General features: G+C 37.9%; 2 protein-coding genes across 5 annotated transcripts; one reads left to right on the top strand and one right to left on the bottom strand.

Moving 5' to 3' along the window:
• Positions 1-1849: 1849 nt before the first annotated feature.
• On the top strand, positions 1850-5643 carry LOC131307751 (cyclin-D4-1-like). Of its 3 annotated transcripts, none has more exons than XM_058334418.1 (5): positions 1850-2623; positions 2727-2813; positions 4088-4400; positions 4499-4599; positions 5142-5643. In XM_058334418.1, the coding sequence occupies exons 1-5, from the start codon at positions 2444-2446 to the stop codon at positions 5397-5399; spliced, it is 939 nt and encodes a 312-aa protein (XP_058190401.1). In that variant the 5' UTR covers positions 1850-2443; the 3' UTR covers positions 5400-5643. The 3 variants fall into 3 exon arrangements, with proteins under 3 accessions (XP_058190401.1, XP_058190399.1, XP_058190400.1); XM_058334416.1 differs by having other exon boundaries at positions 1859-2623; positions 4499-4608; XM_058334417.1 differs by having other exon boundaries at positions 1861-2623; positions 4091-4400; positions 4499-4608.
• Positions 5644-11208: 5565 nt separating this feature from the next.
• Positions 11209-15861, bottom strand: LOC131308082 (2-oxoglutarate-dependent dioxygenase 11-like). Of its 2 annotated transcripts, none has more exons than XM_058334902.1 (2): positions 14568-15284; positions 11209-11952 (listed from the first exon to the last, which is right to left on the bottom strand). In XM_058334902.1, the coding sequence occupies exons 1-2, from the start codon at positions 15131-15133 to the stop codon at positions 11379-11381; spliced, it is 1140 nt and encodes a 379-aa protein (XP_058190885.1). In that variant the 5' UTR covers positions 15134-15284; the 3' UTR covers positions 11209-11378. The 2 variants fall into 2 exon arrangements, with proteins under 2 accessions (XP_058190885.1, XP_058190886.1); XM_058334903.1 differs by lacking the exon at positions 11209-11952 and adding an exon at positions 13333-14085 and having other exon boundaries at positions 14568-15861.
• Between the last annotated feature and the right edge of the window lie 205 nt (positions 15862-16066).

The raw sequence follows: 16066 nt of genomic DNA, 5'->3' as shown, positions 1-16066 counted from the left end.
AAGTAGTATCGGAAACCAGCTTGGTCTGGATTTCTCAGGCTAATGTTATACAGAAAACACTACAGATGAAGAATTCATATTATAGGTTCTATTAAGAATACTGAGAATCATTGATGATGTATGTGACATTTTGGGTTCTGAAAATTGCAATGAGTTTGCAGCTTCTGATGGTTGTAAGAGCCTAATAGGCACATCAGTGCCTTCAAATGCTCCAAGAGCGATAGTGGGGTTTTTAATTGGAAATGGTCTAGATTTTGGAATTTGAATCCTCAGAACTGCACGAATCACCCCACAACAATTTTTTTCAAGTGAAAAAATTGAAGGAAACACAAGAACTTGGCTTGGATTATAGAGACTTGCTGACATTATTTTGAGTTGAAATGAGAAACCCTACCCTTGTCCCTAGCCAAGTGAACAATGCACACCTGTAGAGGCTAGCCTAGTGGTCAACCACAATTTTTTTCAAGTGAAAGAAGTGAAGGAAACACAAGAACTTGGCTTGGATTATAGAGACTTGCAGACATTATTTTGAGTTGAAATGAGAAACCCTACCCTTGTCCCTAGCCAAGTGAACAATGCACACCCGTAGAGGCTAACCTAGTGGTCAAGGTCTGAGATTTAAGAGTTTGTTTTCTCTTAAGATCTTATGTTCGCAACATCTCCAGTTTGGCTATCAACTCATTTGAAGTCGGTCCATATTAAAATTTGCTCTAGCTTTATTGGGACCTCGCAAGTGGGCGATTGGAGTGGTCCCCCAATATTAGTCAAATTGCGTGGATTCGGGCACCTGAATTATTAAAAAAAGGAAAATTAATATAAATCGTCCCCCTAGTCTCATCTAAGTCTCAGTGTCGTCCTCCAAGTATCAATTACAACTTTTTTGACTTTCAAGTTTGGTTTTTGTACCAAATTGGTTCAATTGATAACTTTTGTCAGTCAAATTGGAAGGAAAAATTCAGATTGATGGTCGTTTGGACGTTGCAGTTCGTACCATGTTGGTCCAATTGATAACGTCCGCCCTCAATCTGATTTTTTCGTCCAGTTTGGCTGACAGACGTTATCAATTGGTCCAATTTGATACGAAAATCAAATTTGAAGTTCAAAATAGTTGCAATTGATACTTGAAGGATAAAAATGAGGTGGGGTAAAACTAGGAGGACTATTTCTATAAATTTTTCCTAAAAAATAAGTAAATAATATGTGAATCTAAAAGTCATCTCGAATATATATTGACACAAAGCCCAATGATCCATATTCCATCTCAATAACGCCAATTATATGTCGTGCTTTCAACATAAATTTATGAAAGGAAGTTAAAATAAAGCAAACAAAGTTATCAATTTTTTTTTTTATAATGCCACCAATTTTTATTCGTTAATTTGTTTTGATTTTATAATTCGTAGCGTACATTTACTTGAAATTCAACTTCTGTACCTGAGATGTAATGTATTAAGAGTGCAATAATTTGCAGCTAATCTAGCTAAGAAGTGTCCACACTACTCAAAAACCATCTTGCTAAGAAAGTGTGTAAGAACAGTTCCAATTCTCAAAAATCATCTTCCACTCTAATCCAATTCATTGTCTCTCTTTCGTGACGAATCCCACGAAAATAGCTTAAGACAAAGAATGTAGTAAGTCAAAGTTCTACCGCTCATTCCTTTTATAACAAATACGATTCAATCGCACAAGTAAAAATTTCGATTAATGCAATTTCCTTGCGTAGATAAAGAATCACACTATTGAATACAAACAATATGATTTTAATGATGGATTCAGTGAATTTTATTTCGCATACGATAATAGACAGTTTTAAATTTTACCTAAATAAAACTTTAAAAATTATTCAACCCCTTTTGAAGCATGGTTACGTGGTGTTCTAACACTTTTTCACCACATATCTTTGTGGGAGTCCGTGACAGTGTCCCAGGACAAACGTATGATTACTTGTTTTTAACTGTAGTTGAGTGGTCACCAGTGGTTGCGGATCAAAAAGAGATTCACCAGTTCTTGAGGCTTGAACAGCTGGTTAGAGAGACTGGTCGTCCCCGTCACGACAATCGAAGCTCAAGAAATCATGCAGCCAGACCAGAGAAGCACATCATATATCAATCACACTCTAATCACACATCCCTATAGGCTAAGCATAGACTCATAGACCCCGTTTTTTTTTTTTCATCCGCATTACAGAGAGAGAGAGAGAGAGAGAGAATCAGGTGTATCGCAACAGCCCCTCCCATATCCCCTACCTTTATCAATCTGCTCACCCAACTTACTCCACGTCTTCTCTCTCTCCCTCCACTCTCAACTACATTCTGAATTCCTCAACAATCTCAGTTTTAGAGAGAGAGGGAGGGAGAGAGAGCGGGACAGCTCACAAAATGCCTTTCCCCAAACAATAACTGGCCATGTGTCCCAATCCCAATCGGACCACTCCGCATCCGCAATGCCTCACTCTCCGGTGAACTCCGCCGCCGATTCCTCCGCTGCGCCACCGTCGCCGCCGCCCGATGAAGCCGCCGTCAACCACCTCATCGACTCAGAACGCCACCACATGCCCCGACCCGACTTCCTCCGCTCGATCGACCTCACCTCTCGCCAAGACTCCGTCAACTGGATCCTCAAAGTACATATGTGTACCTCTCTCTCATTGTTTGTGCATTATTTTGCACTTGCTGCTTAAAACCCCATTTATAATTGCTGTGGGTGTTGATGGAATTAATACACAGGTACATTCGCATTATCAGTTCGGACCGGTGACGGCGTTTCTCTCCGTCAACTACTTGGATCGTTTCCTGTCGTCGAATTCCCTTCCGGTACTGTTTAAATCACTTAAATCTACTAGTATATCCACGCGAGCAATGTCGGGAAATCAAACTTTAAAAACACAATTACGTTCAAAACTGTTCAGTGGACGTGCTTCCACATATACCTCGTCAGAACAACAGTTGTGGCTGGAAGCTGAGACCCCAGATTTTCTGTATCCACATACCTCAATTGGATTTTTTTTACAATTGGAAGGGCATTTGTTGAACAGAAAAACACACCTGGTATGCGAATACGAAAAATAATAAAGAAATCAACACTTAGAATTTACGCGGTTTCTAAAATCGGGGTACGTTTACGAAAGTGAGAGTGACTAATGCCTTATTCTCTTCACTTTTTAAAAAGAATTTTTGAAAAATTTTTTTCTAAATTTTTCATACTTCTAACATTTCTCTCTCTATCTCTCTTCACTTATTATACCTACTATTTTTAAAAAAAAAATTCAAAAATCAAACCAAACACAACATAAGTTTCTTATTACCACTGCCTGAGCGTTTTTTACATAGAGTATTTATATTCCACTCTATTTTAATTCTAATCCGGGTACATGGCCTTTTACTCAAATCACCGGCATCTTTCTAGAATTTTTTAATATCTCTTCATATTTATATATTAGCCATAAGTTCTAACAGCATTATTGTAAATGCATATGAGACAATGATAAAAAGAGAAGTGCAATTAAAAAAAAAGAAATGTGAAAATCAATTACTTTTAAGAATCCTCGAAGTTAGATGATTTTAGTGAAAATGCATTGATAATTGTAAAATGTGCATTATTGTTCTATTTATTTGAGTGATTTTTAACACTTTTCATTTTTGTAATTGTACTATTTTTGTCCTCTTAACGCTTTTTTCCTTGTAAAATTACTAGCATATCGTGATTTCACGTGTTGATTGTTTTCTCTTTTGTTTTTTTTGGCATATCAAGAATATATTGATGAATTCACATAAAAAGGAAAGAAAAAGGTAAAATTATGTAGAAAAAGAAAAGTAAAAATCATTTACCTTTATCTTTTTGTGCACATTATTCACTGCACAATAACCGGAAAGGTCTCACAAATGATTCAAAATTGGACCAAATTTGGACCGGACTGGTTGGAAGCAAAAACTGGACGGATCCTCTCCCATTATTCATGGCACAATAACCGTTTTACTTGTGCTATCTGTGCAATGTGCATTGGCTGTAGTAAAATTTTGACTTTTACTTTTTATAATTCTAACAAGCTCCTGAAAACCCATTCTACATTTCTAACTTCAATTGATAGCAGAAGGCAAATGGGTGGCCTTTCCAATTACTAGCAGTGGCGTGTCTTTCACTGGCGGCGAAAATGGAGGAGCGTTACGTTCCACTGCTCCTAGACCTCCAAATCTTCGAACCCAAGTTCGTGTTCGAGCCCCAAACGGTTCAGCGAATGGAGCTCTGGGTCATGGCCAGTCTCAACTGGAGGCTTCGGTCCGTAACGCCTTTCGACTACATCGACTACTTCGTTTCCAAGCTCTCCCGTTCCGGCTCCGAATCGGATTTTACCGGCCCCGTTGTTGCAATTTCTTCTGATCTCATTCTCGACACCCTCCGCGGTAAATTAACCGAACCTATGCCGCATTGCTATTTGATTTAACTATCCGGCTATAAATTGAATCAATGGATATTGAATTAATCCTAGATGTTTTTTCAGTAATTGATTTCTCGGGTTTCCCGCCGTCCTTAGTTGCAGCTGCCGCCGTGGTCGCTGCTGCCAGGGAAAGTGCTGATTTGCCGGAGACCTTCTATGAGAGAGTAAACAAAGTAATTTTGCGGTTTGTTAAATCTATATATTACATTTTGATAGGCAGAAAATGGCTTTTGGGGTACATTATGCTGTCCTCCCCGTAATTTAGATGAGGTTTCACTTTGGTAAATTTTGTCGGCTCAAGCAATGCACCTTTTTTTTTCTCGTTACAATGTAGTCCGTCTCTTATCGTTTACTCCCATTCTATGTTTAAGTAGACAATACGCAAATTTAGGTGCCAAAGTGAAGCACGAAAGAAATGCATTGATCACGAAAGTATTTCAGTAGTTTTTGTTCAAGAACTATGTTAAATATTGGCCAGATCAGTTCCTTTTTTTTTTTTCTCTTGTTCAAATACTAACCAAAGACGCGGAGGGAAATTGGAACAGAGCATAGTGAAATATTGCTAAAATCTATAGAGGTCAATGGTGTATTTTGCTACTAATATTTTTCTAAATTGTTGGGGCTGGTTTGTAATTTGCATGAGAAGTTGAGGCGAGAAAAAACTCGCGGTAATTTTTTTTTTTTAATGTTTTGTCTTTGGGGACAGGAAATGGTGAGAAGCTGTCTCCAACTAATGGAGGTGTACCTGATGGACACGTGTCCCTCTGTGGGCCATAAAGACCGGAGTATATCGGAGCCACCTCCCCCACCGAGCCCAGACGGCGTGCTGGATGCAGCGGCGGCGTGTGTTAGTTGTGACACGCGCTCGGAGAATCTAGTCACTGGCTCAATGTCCGGCGGCTCCGAGTCAAGAGAAGTCGGACCGCAGAATAAGCGACTCCGGTCATCTGCGTCAAATATATAACAACGATAATAGTGCATAAATTCACCATCACTACTACTCCTTTTTGTTACTTTTATATATATTGCGGGAAGAACTTTTCATTGTGATTCATTTTGTCGTTTTCAAACGGTGAGAATCACAGTGGGTATGGTAGTGTAGCCTTTTTTTTTTATATATATATTTCTGTCATATTTTCCTTGTAATATCTAATTATACTTCTATTATAAAGGCGAATCTATAGGCCTGCATTTTTGCTTTAACTTCATTAATCTCTAAAAGGTATTGCACGGTGTTATCAACCTTTTTTGCGATTTTTGAAAAGAATTCACTTTAATAATTGAAATCGTTCATTTGTAGACTTTGCCAATACCATATATCATTTCAAGCCTTATACTGTATTAATCTAATATACACAAATACATGATTTTAGCACATCTATCTTGAAAAAAATACATAATGACATGTTGGATTTTGAACTCATTTATTTCTAGATAAATGTGTTGTGTTCATGGGTTGACTAATATTAGATCAATTCCAATGTTGACCTAAGTCATGGTCTCGACAAGTTCTACGAAATAAATAATTTCAAAATCCTGGAAATAAAATTGGAAAGAACTCACAAAACAGTGCCTTCAAGTACGTAAAAAGAATCCGGGAGGATGTATTTCCTTTCTTAAAACCCAAGAGCGATTTGTTTATAGCCATGGACTTTGCTCGTCAATTGGAGAAAGTTGTGGTTTAACCACTTGGTTTTCATGATGTTCCAATCATTTAATTGGCTTCAATTAAATGATTTTGTGCACGAAAACCAGCTGCCTATGTCAACAATCATTTACTAATTGGCTTCAATTCTTTGTCTTTGTTTATTGTCTTCCCATGGAAATGGGGTCCCTGAGGGATTTTTCTATTGTTGGGGGTAATAATTCGAATATCTGTAATGTTATTACAATCGAACGACGTGGGCGTGAGGTTTGTTTGCCACGTCAGAAGTGGGTTAAATGACGTAAGAATTGGCGCCAAAGAATTTCTTCCGGTAGACTGCAGGAGTTACTGGGAACCAATGTGGGTCCTCCAGCTGTAAGGTTTCCCTGTTCTAATGATTTGATTGGCCTAACATGAACCATTGTCGGGCTTGAGCATGAGCGAGAGCATGAAAATCGGTCTCATGGATGAGTAGATCCCACCCATGTGAAAGTGCTTACGAGTAACCGTTGAATTGAAAACAAAAAATGTTACGGTACACCGTTTGGTGTACATCAAGTATGCACTAGATTGTGTGCGACCTGAGTGATCATAGTAGTTTAATTTATTTAGAACATGTTTTTAGATTCTTGTATAAAAGCAATTCAGATATCTGTAACGGCTTGATCGATTTTCACCCATAAACTCACAAAGATAAAAATTGAATGAATTGATCAAGCCCGTTACCGGTACCTGAATGTAATGATTGTTTACAATGACGTTTAAAATAATATTTTAAAAAATTAAACGGCTCCAATTAGTACCGTGGGATCTCAAAATGGGTCCTTCACAATCTGGTATTCACTCTGTCCCATTTGTTAGTCATTTTTTAGAGTTGATGATACTTTTCTATTGATTATATATCTCATAATGTATACTAATGTTTTATATATAATTTTAATTTTTTTTTAACAAAATAAATTTGAATTTATTGAACAAGTTTCATATTAAATATAAAATATATTGACAGATGAAGAGTACAAGATCAGGTTAGAATAGAACGAAAGATCAACAAATAGGGACAGTTGAAGTATTTTTGTGTGAAGTAAAGAAATCTTGAAATTTGGGTAGGCCAAGCAGGTTTGTGGCTGGGGTTTTTCCCGTAAATATTGGGTCCCATTTCCAGGCTGTATGGAACCTTAAAGGTGGTGGACTCAGCTCCTTTCACTTGTGATTAACTTATGCATAAATTTTTTTTTGAAAGACGAATTTTTTTTTTCAAAGACACAATTTTTAAATTTTGTCCATATTCAAATATGTGATATGTGTTCATCTCGATGAGAGGAACCAAAAAAGTAAAAAATTATGACTTTTACAAAATTATTTGGAAAATATCCAAGAAAAAGTCAAAAAACTGACTTTTTGTATTTCTCTTTGGATATTTCCCAAATTCCTGGAATAAATGTCATAATTTTTTACTTTTTCGATTCCTCTCGTCGAGACAAACCTATATCACATAAAAGTTGGCCGTAAAACTAATAAACGCCAAAAAAATTGAGTAAAGACAACAAAAAAATTATGCTACATAAATTAATTACTAGCGTAAATACACTATTTTTACAGTTGTTCATTAAAGTCCCAATAGCAAACTATCAGACTTTATATATTCCCTACGTATGGCTTATAATTTTTGAATAAATTTTGCCTTAATTTTCAAAGTTAATTGATATTTTAAATTTAATTCATGAAATTTTAAAGATTATATGAAAACTAGTTTACTTTTTATTATGTGAAGTATTTTACAAATTTTTGTAATGGGCTACTGTTATAGAAACGGAGCGAGAACGTGCGAAGGCCGAAAATTATGCAATTATTTGATTCTGAACTTTGCACTAACAGATTTTGGGTGTTTGGGAGATTAAGATCAAAATACCATTATTCGATAATACATTTTCGAAACTACACGAGGCACTAATTCAAAACAGAAAGAGTCTTGTAGAAGCTTTTGCATTCTCATTCTTTCCAAGGGAAAAAAAAAAATTCCCGGGACAACCCGTCTACGGTCTACCCCTGCCCTTTCATGGAACTTGGGCTTGGTTATTGGAACTTGGGGTGGCGTAGTAGCTGCAATTGTTTGGCCTAATAAGTCAAATGGCTTATTTTTTGTCATTATTGAATTTTATTTTTTTTGCATTTGTTGTTTTTTGTGAATTTTTTTGTGAATTATTGCTTCTTCATGACGTGAGGAATTTAAAGAGTAAAAAATAATGATCAAAACTCAATTTTTTTTGAATAAAGATGAAAAATTGACTTATTGGCTTATTTATGTCTTTATTAAAAAAATTAGGTTTTGATAATAATTTTTTACTTTTTAGATTCTTCTCGTCATGACGAAAAAATAATTCTCAAAAAATTAATAAATATAAAAAAATTTTGAATAAGAAAAAAAAAATCATTTGACATTAGGCCAAACAACCAAGCCCATACTGGGTAACTGGAGGGGTATTGGTGTCCACAAATTGGAACAAATGAGAACAGTAAAAGCCCCGACATATATGAAGCTTTTTTCATTGGGTAGAAAGGTTTTGCGGTAGCTGTCCATTTGGGGACATGGGAGCAGTAGTAGGAAGGGGCCAATGATTCAATGAAGGAGCCAAATCAACAGTGTTCCCGGGCATCCTGCAAAGCGGTACAAATTCGGTCGCTCATCTTGATAATTGACGGCTCGGATTTTAACCGAGCAATAAACGATTTAGATTGTACGCGATATGTGCTTAGATTCAATCTGAGCTGTTTGTGTCAAGAGGAACGACCGGATCAGTCGTTTTGTACTAGCTCAGCAGAATCCCCGAGTCCTTCCCCCACAGCCTCCCATTACGTGAGAACATGCATGTGTCATGTATTTTTAATTTTTTTTTGTCCGATGTGTTAAGGAGTATCTACATGCGACCAATTCCTTCTATAATCTCAATTGTCTACAAATGGGAAAATTAGTAGCACTTGCTCTAGAAGCACCGCCGCGTGGTGTTTCAAGAGTTTATGCCACTACACATTCACGTGAGACCCAAGACTAAGTGTATGAATCCTAATAGTCACTCTTACAAATGACATTGGTACTCATGCCATAACCACTTGAGCTGGCCTCAGCCTTCTCATGGAAATCCCTTTTCCTCCCCCTTTTTAGTTTGGTGAACTCTCCATATATACAAGATTTGAGTGCAGTGCCCACAATAAAAAACTATACAGGCAAATAGTTTTTCAAAGAAGCAAACCAACCAACTTACTAAAAAAGAAGCAGTTCTCCCATTTTAGAATTTAAAAGTAAATTCGGTGTCTGGATCGAATCGAACACGTGACCGCACACGATCTCGTGAATCTGGACCGTATGATTCGTGTGCATCTTTTTCCTGGTTCCGATTTCGGACCATATGCTTTTCCAAAAAAGTGACATTGGCCTTCGAATTTTGTGATAGGTAAAACATTCTTCTGCCAAGTACATGGTGGTTGGCACTGGGCATTGATCTTGACCTCTTAATAAAGTGTGGATTAATCAATAAACCCCGAGACAATTGAGGGGAACACTTATCCTTGGCCCCGCTTAAAGGATGCCCAGCCAAATAGAACAAAAATGAAAAAGGAGATCTAGTGGACCCCCAAAACAAATCAACCAAACCACTAATAAAGCAAAGCAGACCATTCTAGTAGTTGCCCTCAAAGTGGGAAATTCCATTTTGTCAAACCTCAAAAGCTCTTTAGCTTTCGTCAGGACTTTATTTAATAGTAAAACCAATAATTTGAATGGATGTTAGCAATGTGATTACTCATACAATGGATCTAGATGAGAGGAAATGCTCGGTGACGATTCTGTAAAAAACTTACTAGTCGAGTTGTGTATAAGCTGGCCCGAACGTCCATTCAAATTAAAGAACAAGAATATAAGTTACAGAAGATTTGAATGAAATTGTGAGATGCATGTAAAATGGGTAAGTTAAATTGACTTCACCTAACCAACTGGGGCTAGCTCAGTTGTCCAGTACTCTTGCATTTTATTAGGAGTTTAGGAGTTCTAATCTTTCCACCTTCGTGTGGGTGTTCTTCTCTTAAAGGGTTTTTCCTTTATTTCTTTGTTTCTACCCTATAATGTTCTTATTTCTTGTATTGGTTGAGATGTTGGGTTTGGTTATCTCGTAAACTCTTACAATTAATGTAGTGTCCTGAGCTTGTACACTGTACTTCATATCTGATGTAAAATGATCTCTTTTATTGATTGAAAAAAAAAAAAAGAAAAGACTTCACGTGCAATTTTTGGATGTACAAAATAGGTTCTCAGATCAACATTGTTGAATGACTTCTTCGTAGGGCCACAGTAATTGGATCATAAAGATAAAAACTTCTTTCTTTTATTACCAATTTTTGATTTGGAAGAAGATGTGCAAACACAACCCTGAGGGGTTGGCCTAAAGGCCTAAGACTTAAAGATTTGTTTTCTTTTAAGATTTTATGTTTAAAACGTCTAATGTATATCAATTTCTTTGGGGCCAGTTATATAGAGTTTTATTTAATTGTGACTCGACAGGTGACAAGTGGATAATGAAATTGACCTTCTAAGATTAGTCGAGGTGCACGTAAAGCTTTCTTGGACACCTGGTTAAAAAAAAAGATGTGCTAACACAAGCACGAGGATGTAGTGTCCCTAACCTGTACTTTGTATTTCATACATGATGTATTGATCCCTTCTACCAATTGAAAAAAAAAAAAAGCAGCACAACGATGATTGGTAGTAGTATTTAGTCCTGCTATATTTTTGACCCCAGGGTGACTTACTTTTTGATACGTCACTCATGGTTGGGCTTCCAAAGAGCCCACAACTTCTGGAATGACCATTGGGCCTGCTAGAGTTGAAACAAAACAGAGTGGGCTAAAATCCAACTCCTTTATTAATAAGGGTAATCTGGGTATGGGACCGGAATTTATTTTATTTTTCAAGCTCATTTCCAATCTTGTTTTTTGGTGCAACAGCCAACAAACACACAACACAAATAAAGCATGGAAAACTTTGCATCACTTGTTTAATAAAAGGAAAATAGGAAATTGATTCACAAACATAATTATACATAGAAACCAACCAACATAATGGGACAGTAAGACCTGTTTATAATTTATAAGTCTTAAAGAATTTCATTATCTGCGAAATTCTCAAGAGGAAAAATACGTTTATAGATCATTCCATGACAGAGAATCACACAACCCAATTATTTTGGTAACTTGAGGCTATCACTGTCACATACATTACATCATTCACCACATAACTCGAACTGATCAATTCTTGGCAAAATTCATCATAGGCTGCTTATCAATTGCAAGGCTATATTTATAAGAATTCCTCACATACTCCCCCACCGCCACCTTCTTGTAACTCTCATCGCTTGGCCCTTCACCCTCCACAGGTTCAATCTCCGCCTCGGGTGGTGGATTATAAAACAAAGCAACTGAGAATCGCTCCACATCAGCCTGTGTCACCACCCGATGCCATGAGCTCTTTACCCTCCCATTGCTCATTATCTCCATCAAATCCCACACACTGACTAGCAACGTGTTTTCTGGCCATGGCACCGTGAACCATTTCGCGTCTTTGAGAACTTGGAGCCCTCCGGTGGCACCAAACTGCATTAGTAAAGTTAGTGCACTTGCGTCAGAGTGTGGAGGTTGGCCCAAGGCCAAGTCTGGCCTTGGGCATGGTGGGTAGTAGTTTACCCTCACATTGATTTCGCTGTTTTCGGAATCAAAGTTTTCAAGGAAAACGTGTTTCTCTTGTGAGAGGGATTCTGCAAGAGCCTCTAGTAAATGGTTGCACAGTTTTCTTGCTTCCTCTGCATATTGCTCCATGACTTGCCTGCCATGGAAGAAGCTGCTTAAATTTGTTTATGAGGAATTGCATGTGTTAGGTTGTGACATCAAGTTATTAGTGGTACTCTAGGAACAATATATCGGCCAGTGGATCGCTAAGTTCTTTGTTTGTAACAAAAGTATCCGTTTCACCGTTGGTACATATCCAGATCTGATTTTTTCTTGATTCTTATTGAAACATGAATCAGATTGAGTGCAATTTTGTATTTGCTTACCTGAAATTGGCTGGATTTCGAGGCCAAACGAGGAGTCCTTCACTTGGAGCAGCCTTCTTGGCCAACCGATCAATCCAACCCAACGGTTCCTCCTCCGACCTTACGAAATTCTGGCCGTAACCCAAATTATCCACGTCCATATATGTCCCGACACTCGATTTCTTCTCCTCGAACGACAACCCGAAAAATCCCCTCACAACATCCTCAACACCTTGCAAAACTGAATCTTCTATCCCATGGTTGGTGACCATGAACAAACCCCATTCCTTAGCCACACAAGCTAACTTAACAAGCTCTTGGGTCCACCCAAGACCCTCCGAATCCGGCCCATTTCCCAATTGGGCCACGTCTACTGTTGGAAAGGCCCGAGAGGCATCGAGAATAGAGGGCGAGACAACTGGGTGATCTTGCAGTGACACGCTTATGAATCGATTGGGCAAGTCTTTGAGGCCGGTGAGGGCGAGTTGTTGGACCACTGGAACCTTTGTGGATCGGATAAGACCATGTTCGTTTATGAATTTGGTTTCATGGTAGCAAACGCCATCTTCTTGGATTTCCATTAACTTGTTTCTGTCTAGGTATTGAAGGTTTAGCACGAGTAGAGTTAATGAGTGTGATGAGGAGGGTGACTGTGGTCGAGCACTATAAGCTAGAGAAAATGATGTCCATTTCAGATGGACCCATCATAACTTAATTCATCTTGACTTTACTTCTTAACAAAACATGTATAAAATACCTACTGATTACAGGCGGTCAATGGCGGAGCTAGGATTTTAAAATTGATCTGCCGTTGTCTGATGTATGTGGATCCATTGCATCGATCAGACCGATTTTGAATGCAATTATGTTTGGAATTGTGTTGTAAAATTTTATTCCTTCCGGTGCTCCAATGCTCGGACCATCTAGGGTTGTGACAAAATAGGGTGGGCACTGGGCACAAAACCAATTTCTATTAGCATTAGTTTGGGCATTTACCGAGATTTATTTTTCAAGCTGATTTGCAATCAATATCTTTTGTATATATGAAAAACACCAATAGCAACTTAATTTGTATCACTTTATTAATCATAAAAAGGAAACTAGGAAATTGATACACAAACAACACAATATGTACATAAAACTCGTTCAAAATATTGGGACGGTGCACCATGTTTTTAGAATTATAAGTCGAAGTAATAGATTTCATAAACTGCGAAATTCAAGACGAAAGGTATGTTTTGAGATCATTACACAACATAGGGTCAGGTTGAGATCACGACCCAAATATTTTGATGACTCGAGGGTGTCATTGTCGCGTACATTACAACTTTCACCACATAATTACTCGAACTAATCAAATCTTTGCAAAATTTATAGCCTGCTTATCAATTGTAGGGCTAATCTTATAATAATGCCTCATGTAGTCCCCAACAATCACCTTCTTGTAACTCTCATTGCTTGGCCCTTCAACCTTCACAGGTTCGATCTCTACCTCAGACGGTGGATTGTAAAACAAAGCAACTGATAATCGCTCCACTTCGGCCTTTGTCGCCACGCGGTGCCAAGGGCTCTTTAACCTCCCGTTGCTCATTATCTCCAACAAATCTCCCACACCGACTAGCAACTTATTTTCTGGCCATGGCACCGTGACCCATTTCGCGTCTTTGAGCACTTGGAGCCCTCCGGTGGCACCAAATTGCATCAGGAAGGTTAATGCACTCCCATCGGAGTGTGGAGTTATTCCCAGGGACAAGTCTGGCCTCGGGCATTGTGGGTAGTAGTTAACCCTTACGTTGATTTCACTGCTCTTGGAATCCAAGTTTCGGAGGAAAACATGTTTTTCTAGTGAAAGGGATTCTGCTAGGGCCTCTAGTAAGTGGTTGCAGACTTTTCTTGCTCCCTCTACGTATTCCTCCATGACTTTCCTGCAATGAAGAAAAGAGGCTAAAAAAAAAGGTTGGCATCTAAAACCCCCCCAAGTTGAAACTAAGACCTCGTTTTTTAATTAAAGGTGAAATATTGTGAAAGAATAACTTCTCTCGTAAAGCGAAAAATAAATGCTTTTAAAAAAGAATCTTAGTGGAATGAGGCCTAAGTTATGCCTCAAAGAGGTGAAACGCATGAAACCATGTGCAGATCAACGGTTTGTTTCTTATGGACTATAGATTATTTCAAAGTGTTGATTTCCACCTGAATCACATGATCTTTCGTTAGTAAAAAGTTTCTTTTTATAAACAGAAGTCTGGGCCGGCTTACGCACCGTGACTAATCCCAAGGACCATAAGGCACAAATTTACTGTCCACCAATGGGGATCCACTTAAAGCCAGAACAAATGCTCCGTCTGGACTGAATCCAAAGGAGTCGAGTGTAACTTTTTTTCCTTTTTGTGTAATTTTGTTTACTTACCTGAAATTGGCTGGATTTTGAGGCCAGACAAGGAGTCCTTCACTTGCTTCCCTAGGAGCAGCCTTCATCGCCAACCGGTCAATCCAAGTCAACCGTTGATTCTCCGACCTCACGAAATTCTGCCCGTAACCCATGTTGTCAACGTTCATATACGTCCCGACGCTCAATTTCTTCTCCTCAAACGACAACCCGAAAAATCCCCTCACGACATCCTCAACGCTCTGCAAAACGGAATCCTCTATCCCATGGTTGACGATCAAGAACAAACCCCAATCCTTAGCCACCCTAGCAAGCTTAACAAGCTCTTGAGCCCGCCCCAGACCATCTAATCCCGGCCCAATTCTCAATTGGGCCACGTCTATAGCCGGAAAGGTCTGGGACGGATCGGGGACGGAGGATGAGACAACTGGGTGATCCGGTGGTACGTTTATGTACTGGTCGGGCAAGTGTTTGATGCCGTTGAGGGCGAGTTGTTGGACCACTGGAACCTTGATGGTTCGGAGGAGACCATCTTGGTCTGTGATTTTGACTTCGTGGAAGCAATTGCCATCTTCTTTGTTCTCCATTAACTTGTACTCCTACCTATCTGGGGGTATTCAAAATTTGGACTGAAATAGATGAGAATAGAGTGTTCAGTATGTATGGGCCAGAGAAAGAAATGTCCATTTCGTAGTCAACAAATGATAACGTGTTTTCTCTGATCCACGGATCGGTGGTCTCCACCATTTTATCTTATAGTTTTGGACATACTTTTATTTTGTTGTTATTTTTTTCATCTTGTTGTTAGAACCTTTTAGATTTTTTGTACTGTTGGTTATGAATATATGTTTCCGTTTTAAAAAAAAATAAAAGAATGGATACAGTTATGTGGTTTTTTTAAATATGTGATGATCTGATTCGTTAATATGTGATGATCTGATTCATTAATTGCCAAATATAATATTTATGTAAAATATTAAAATTAATTAGATATTATAATATGTCCAGGAAAATGAAATATTCTAGTGATGATCTGATTCGTTAATTGCAAAATATACTGTGGTAGTGTTCGTTTGCCATTTTAGTTTTATTTTTTAATCATTACCCTACTTATTTCTCCAATCATTACCCTATTTTTTTAAGGAAAAATTTCAAAAAAACCTATGAACTTTCTGACAACTTGCAAAAAAAAACACCTAAACTTAGCATTCCGTTAACAATTAGGCCCCTGCCGTCCAATTCCGTCTAGTCCTAACAGATGGAGCTAACGGAAGGCGTTAACTTTTTATTTTATTTTTACTTTTTACATTCAAAAATTACTTTTAACTCTTTCTTTTTTTATTGGTAAAAAAATATGCAATAAAGTTCTTTTTTTTCTTACTATTTATCAAAAATTACTTTAACTCTATTTTTTACTATTTACAAAAATAACTTTAACCACCATCTTTTTTGTTACTTTCAAATTTTACCTTTCCCCTTCTCTCTCTCCCTCTTTTAACTTTAACGAATTTCATTATCTG

Source organism: Rhododendron vialii, chromosome 11a, assembly GCF_030253575.1.
Source record: "Rhododendron vialii isolate Sample 1 chromosome 11a, ASM3025357v1".
Classification (NCBI taxonomy): Eukaryota; Viridiplantae; Streptophyta; class Magnoliopsida; order Ericales; family Ericaceae; genus Rhododendron; species Rhododendron vialii.
The sequence above is the reverse complement of the archived record's forward strand: the minus strand, read 5'-3'. Positions and strand labels throughout refer to the sequence as shown.

What these genes read in the sequence shown, in the direction of transcription:
- LOC131308082 (XM_058334902.1), bottom strand. Translation starts at nt 15,133, where the DNA reads ATGGAGAACAAAGAAGATGGCAATTGCTTCCACGAAGTCAAAATCACA. An exon ending in CAAAATCCAGCCAATTTCAG is followed by an intron (nt 11,953 to 14,567) that starts GTAAGTAAACAA and finishes CTTCCATGGCAG; the next exon opens with GCAAGTCATGGAGCAATATG.
- LOC131307751 (XM_058334416.1), top strand. Translation starts at nt 2,444, where the DNA reads ATGCCTCACTCTCCGGTGAACTCCGCCGCCGATTCCTCCGCTGCGCCA. An exon ending in CCGTCAACTGGATCCTCAAA is followed by an intron (nt 2,624 to 2,726) that starts GTACATATGTGT and finishes ATTAATACACAG; the next exon opens with GTACATTCGCATTATCAGTT. An exon ending in TCTATGAGAGAGTAAACAAA is followed by an intron (nt 4,609 to 5,141) that starts GTAATTTTGCGG and finishes CTTTGGGGACAG; the next exon opens with GAAATGGTGAGAAGCTGTCT.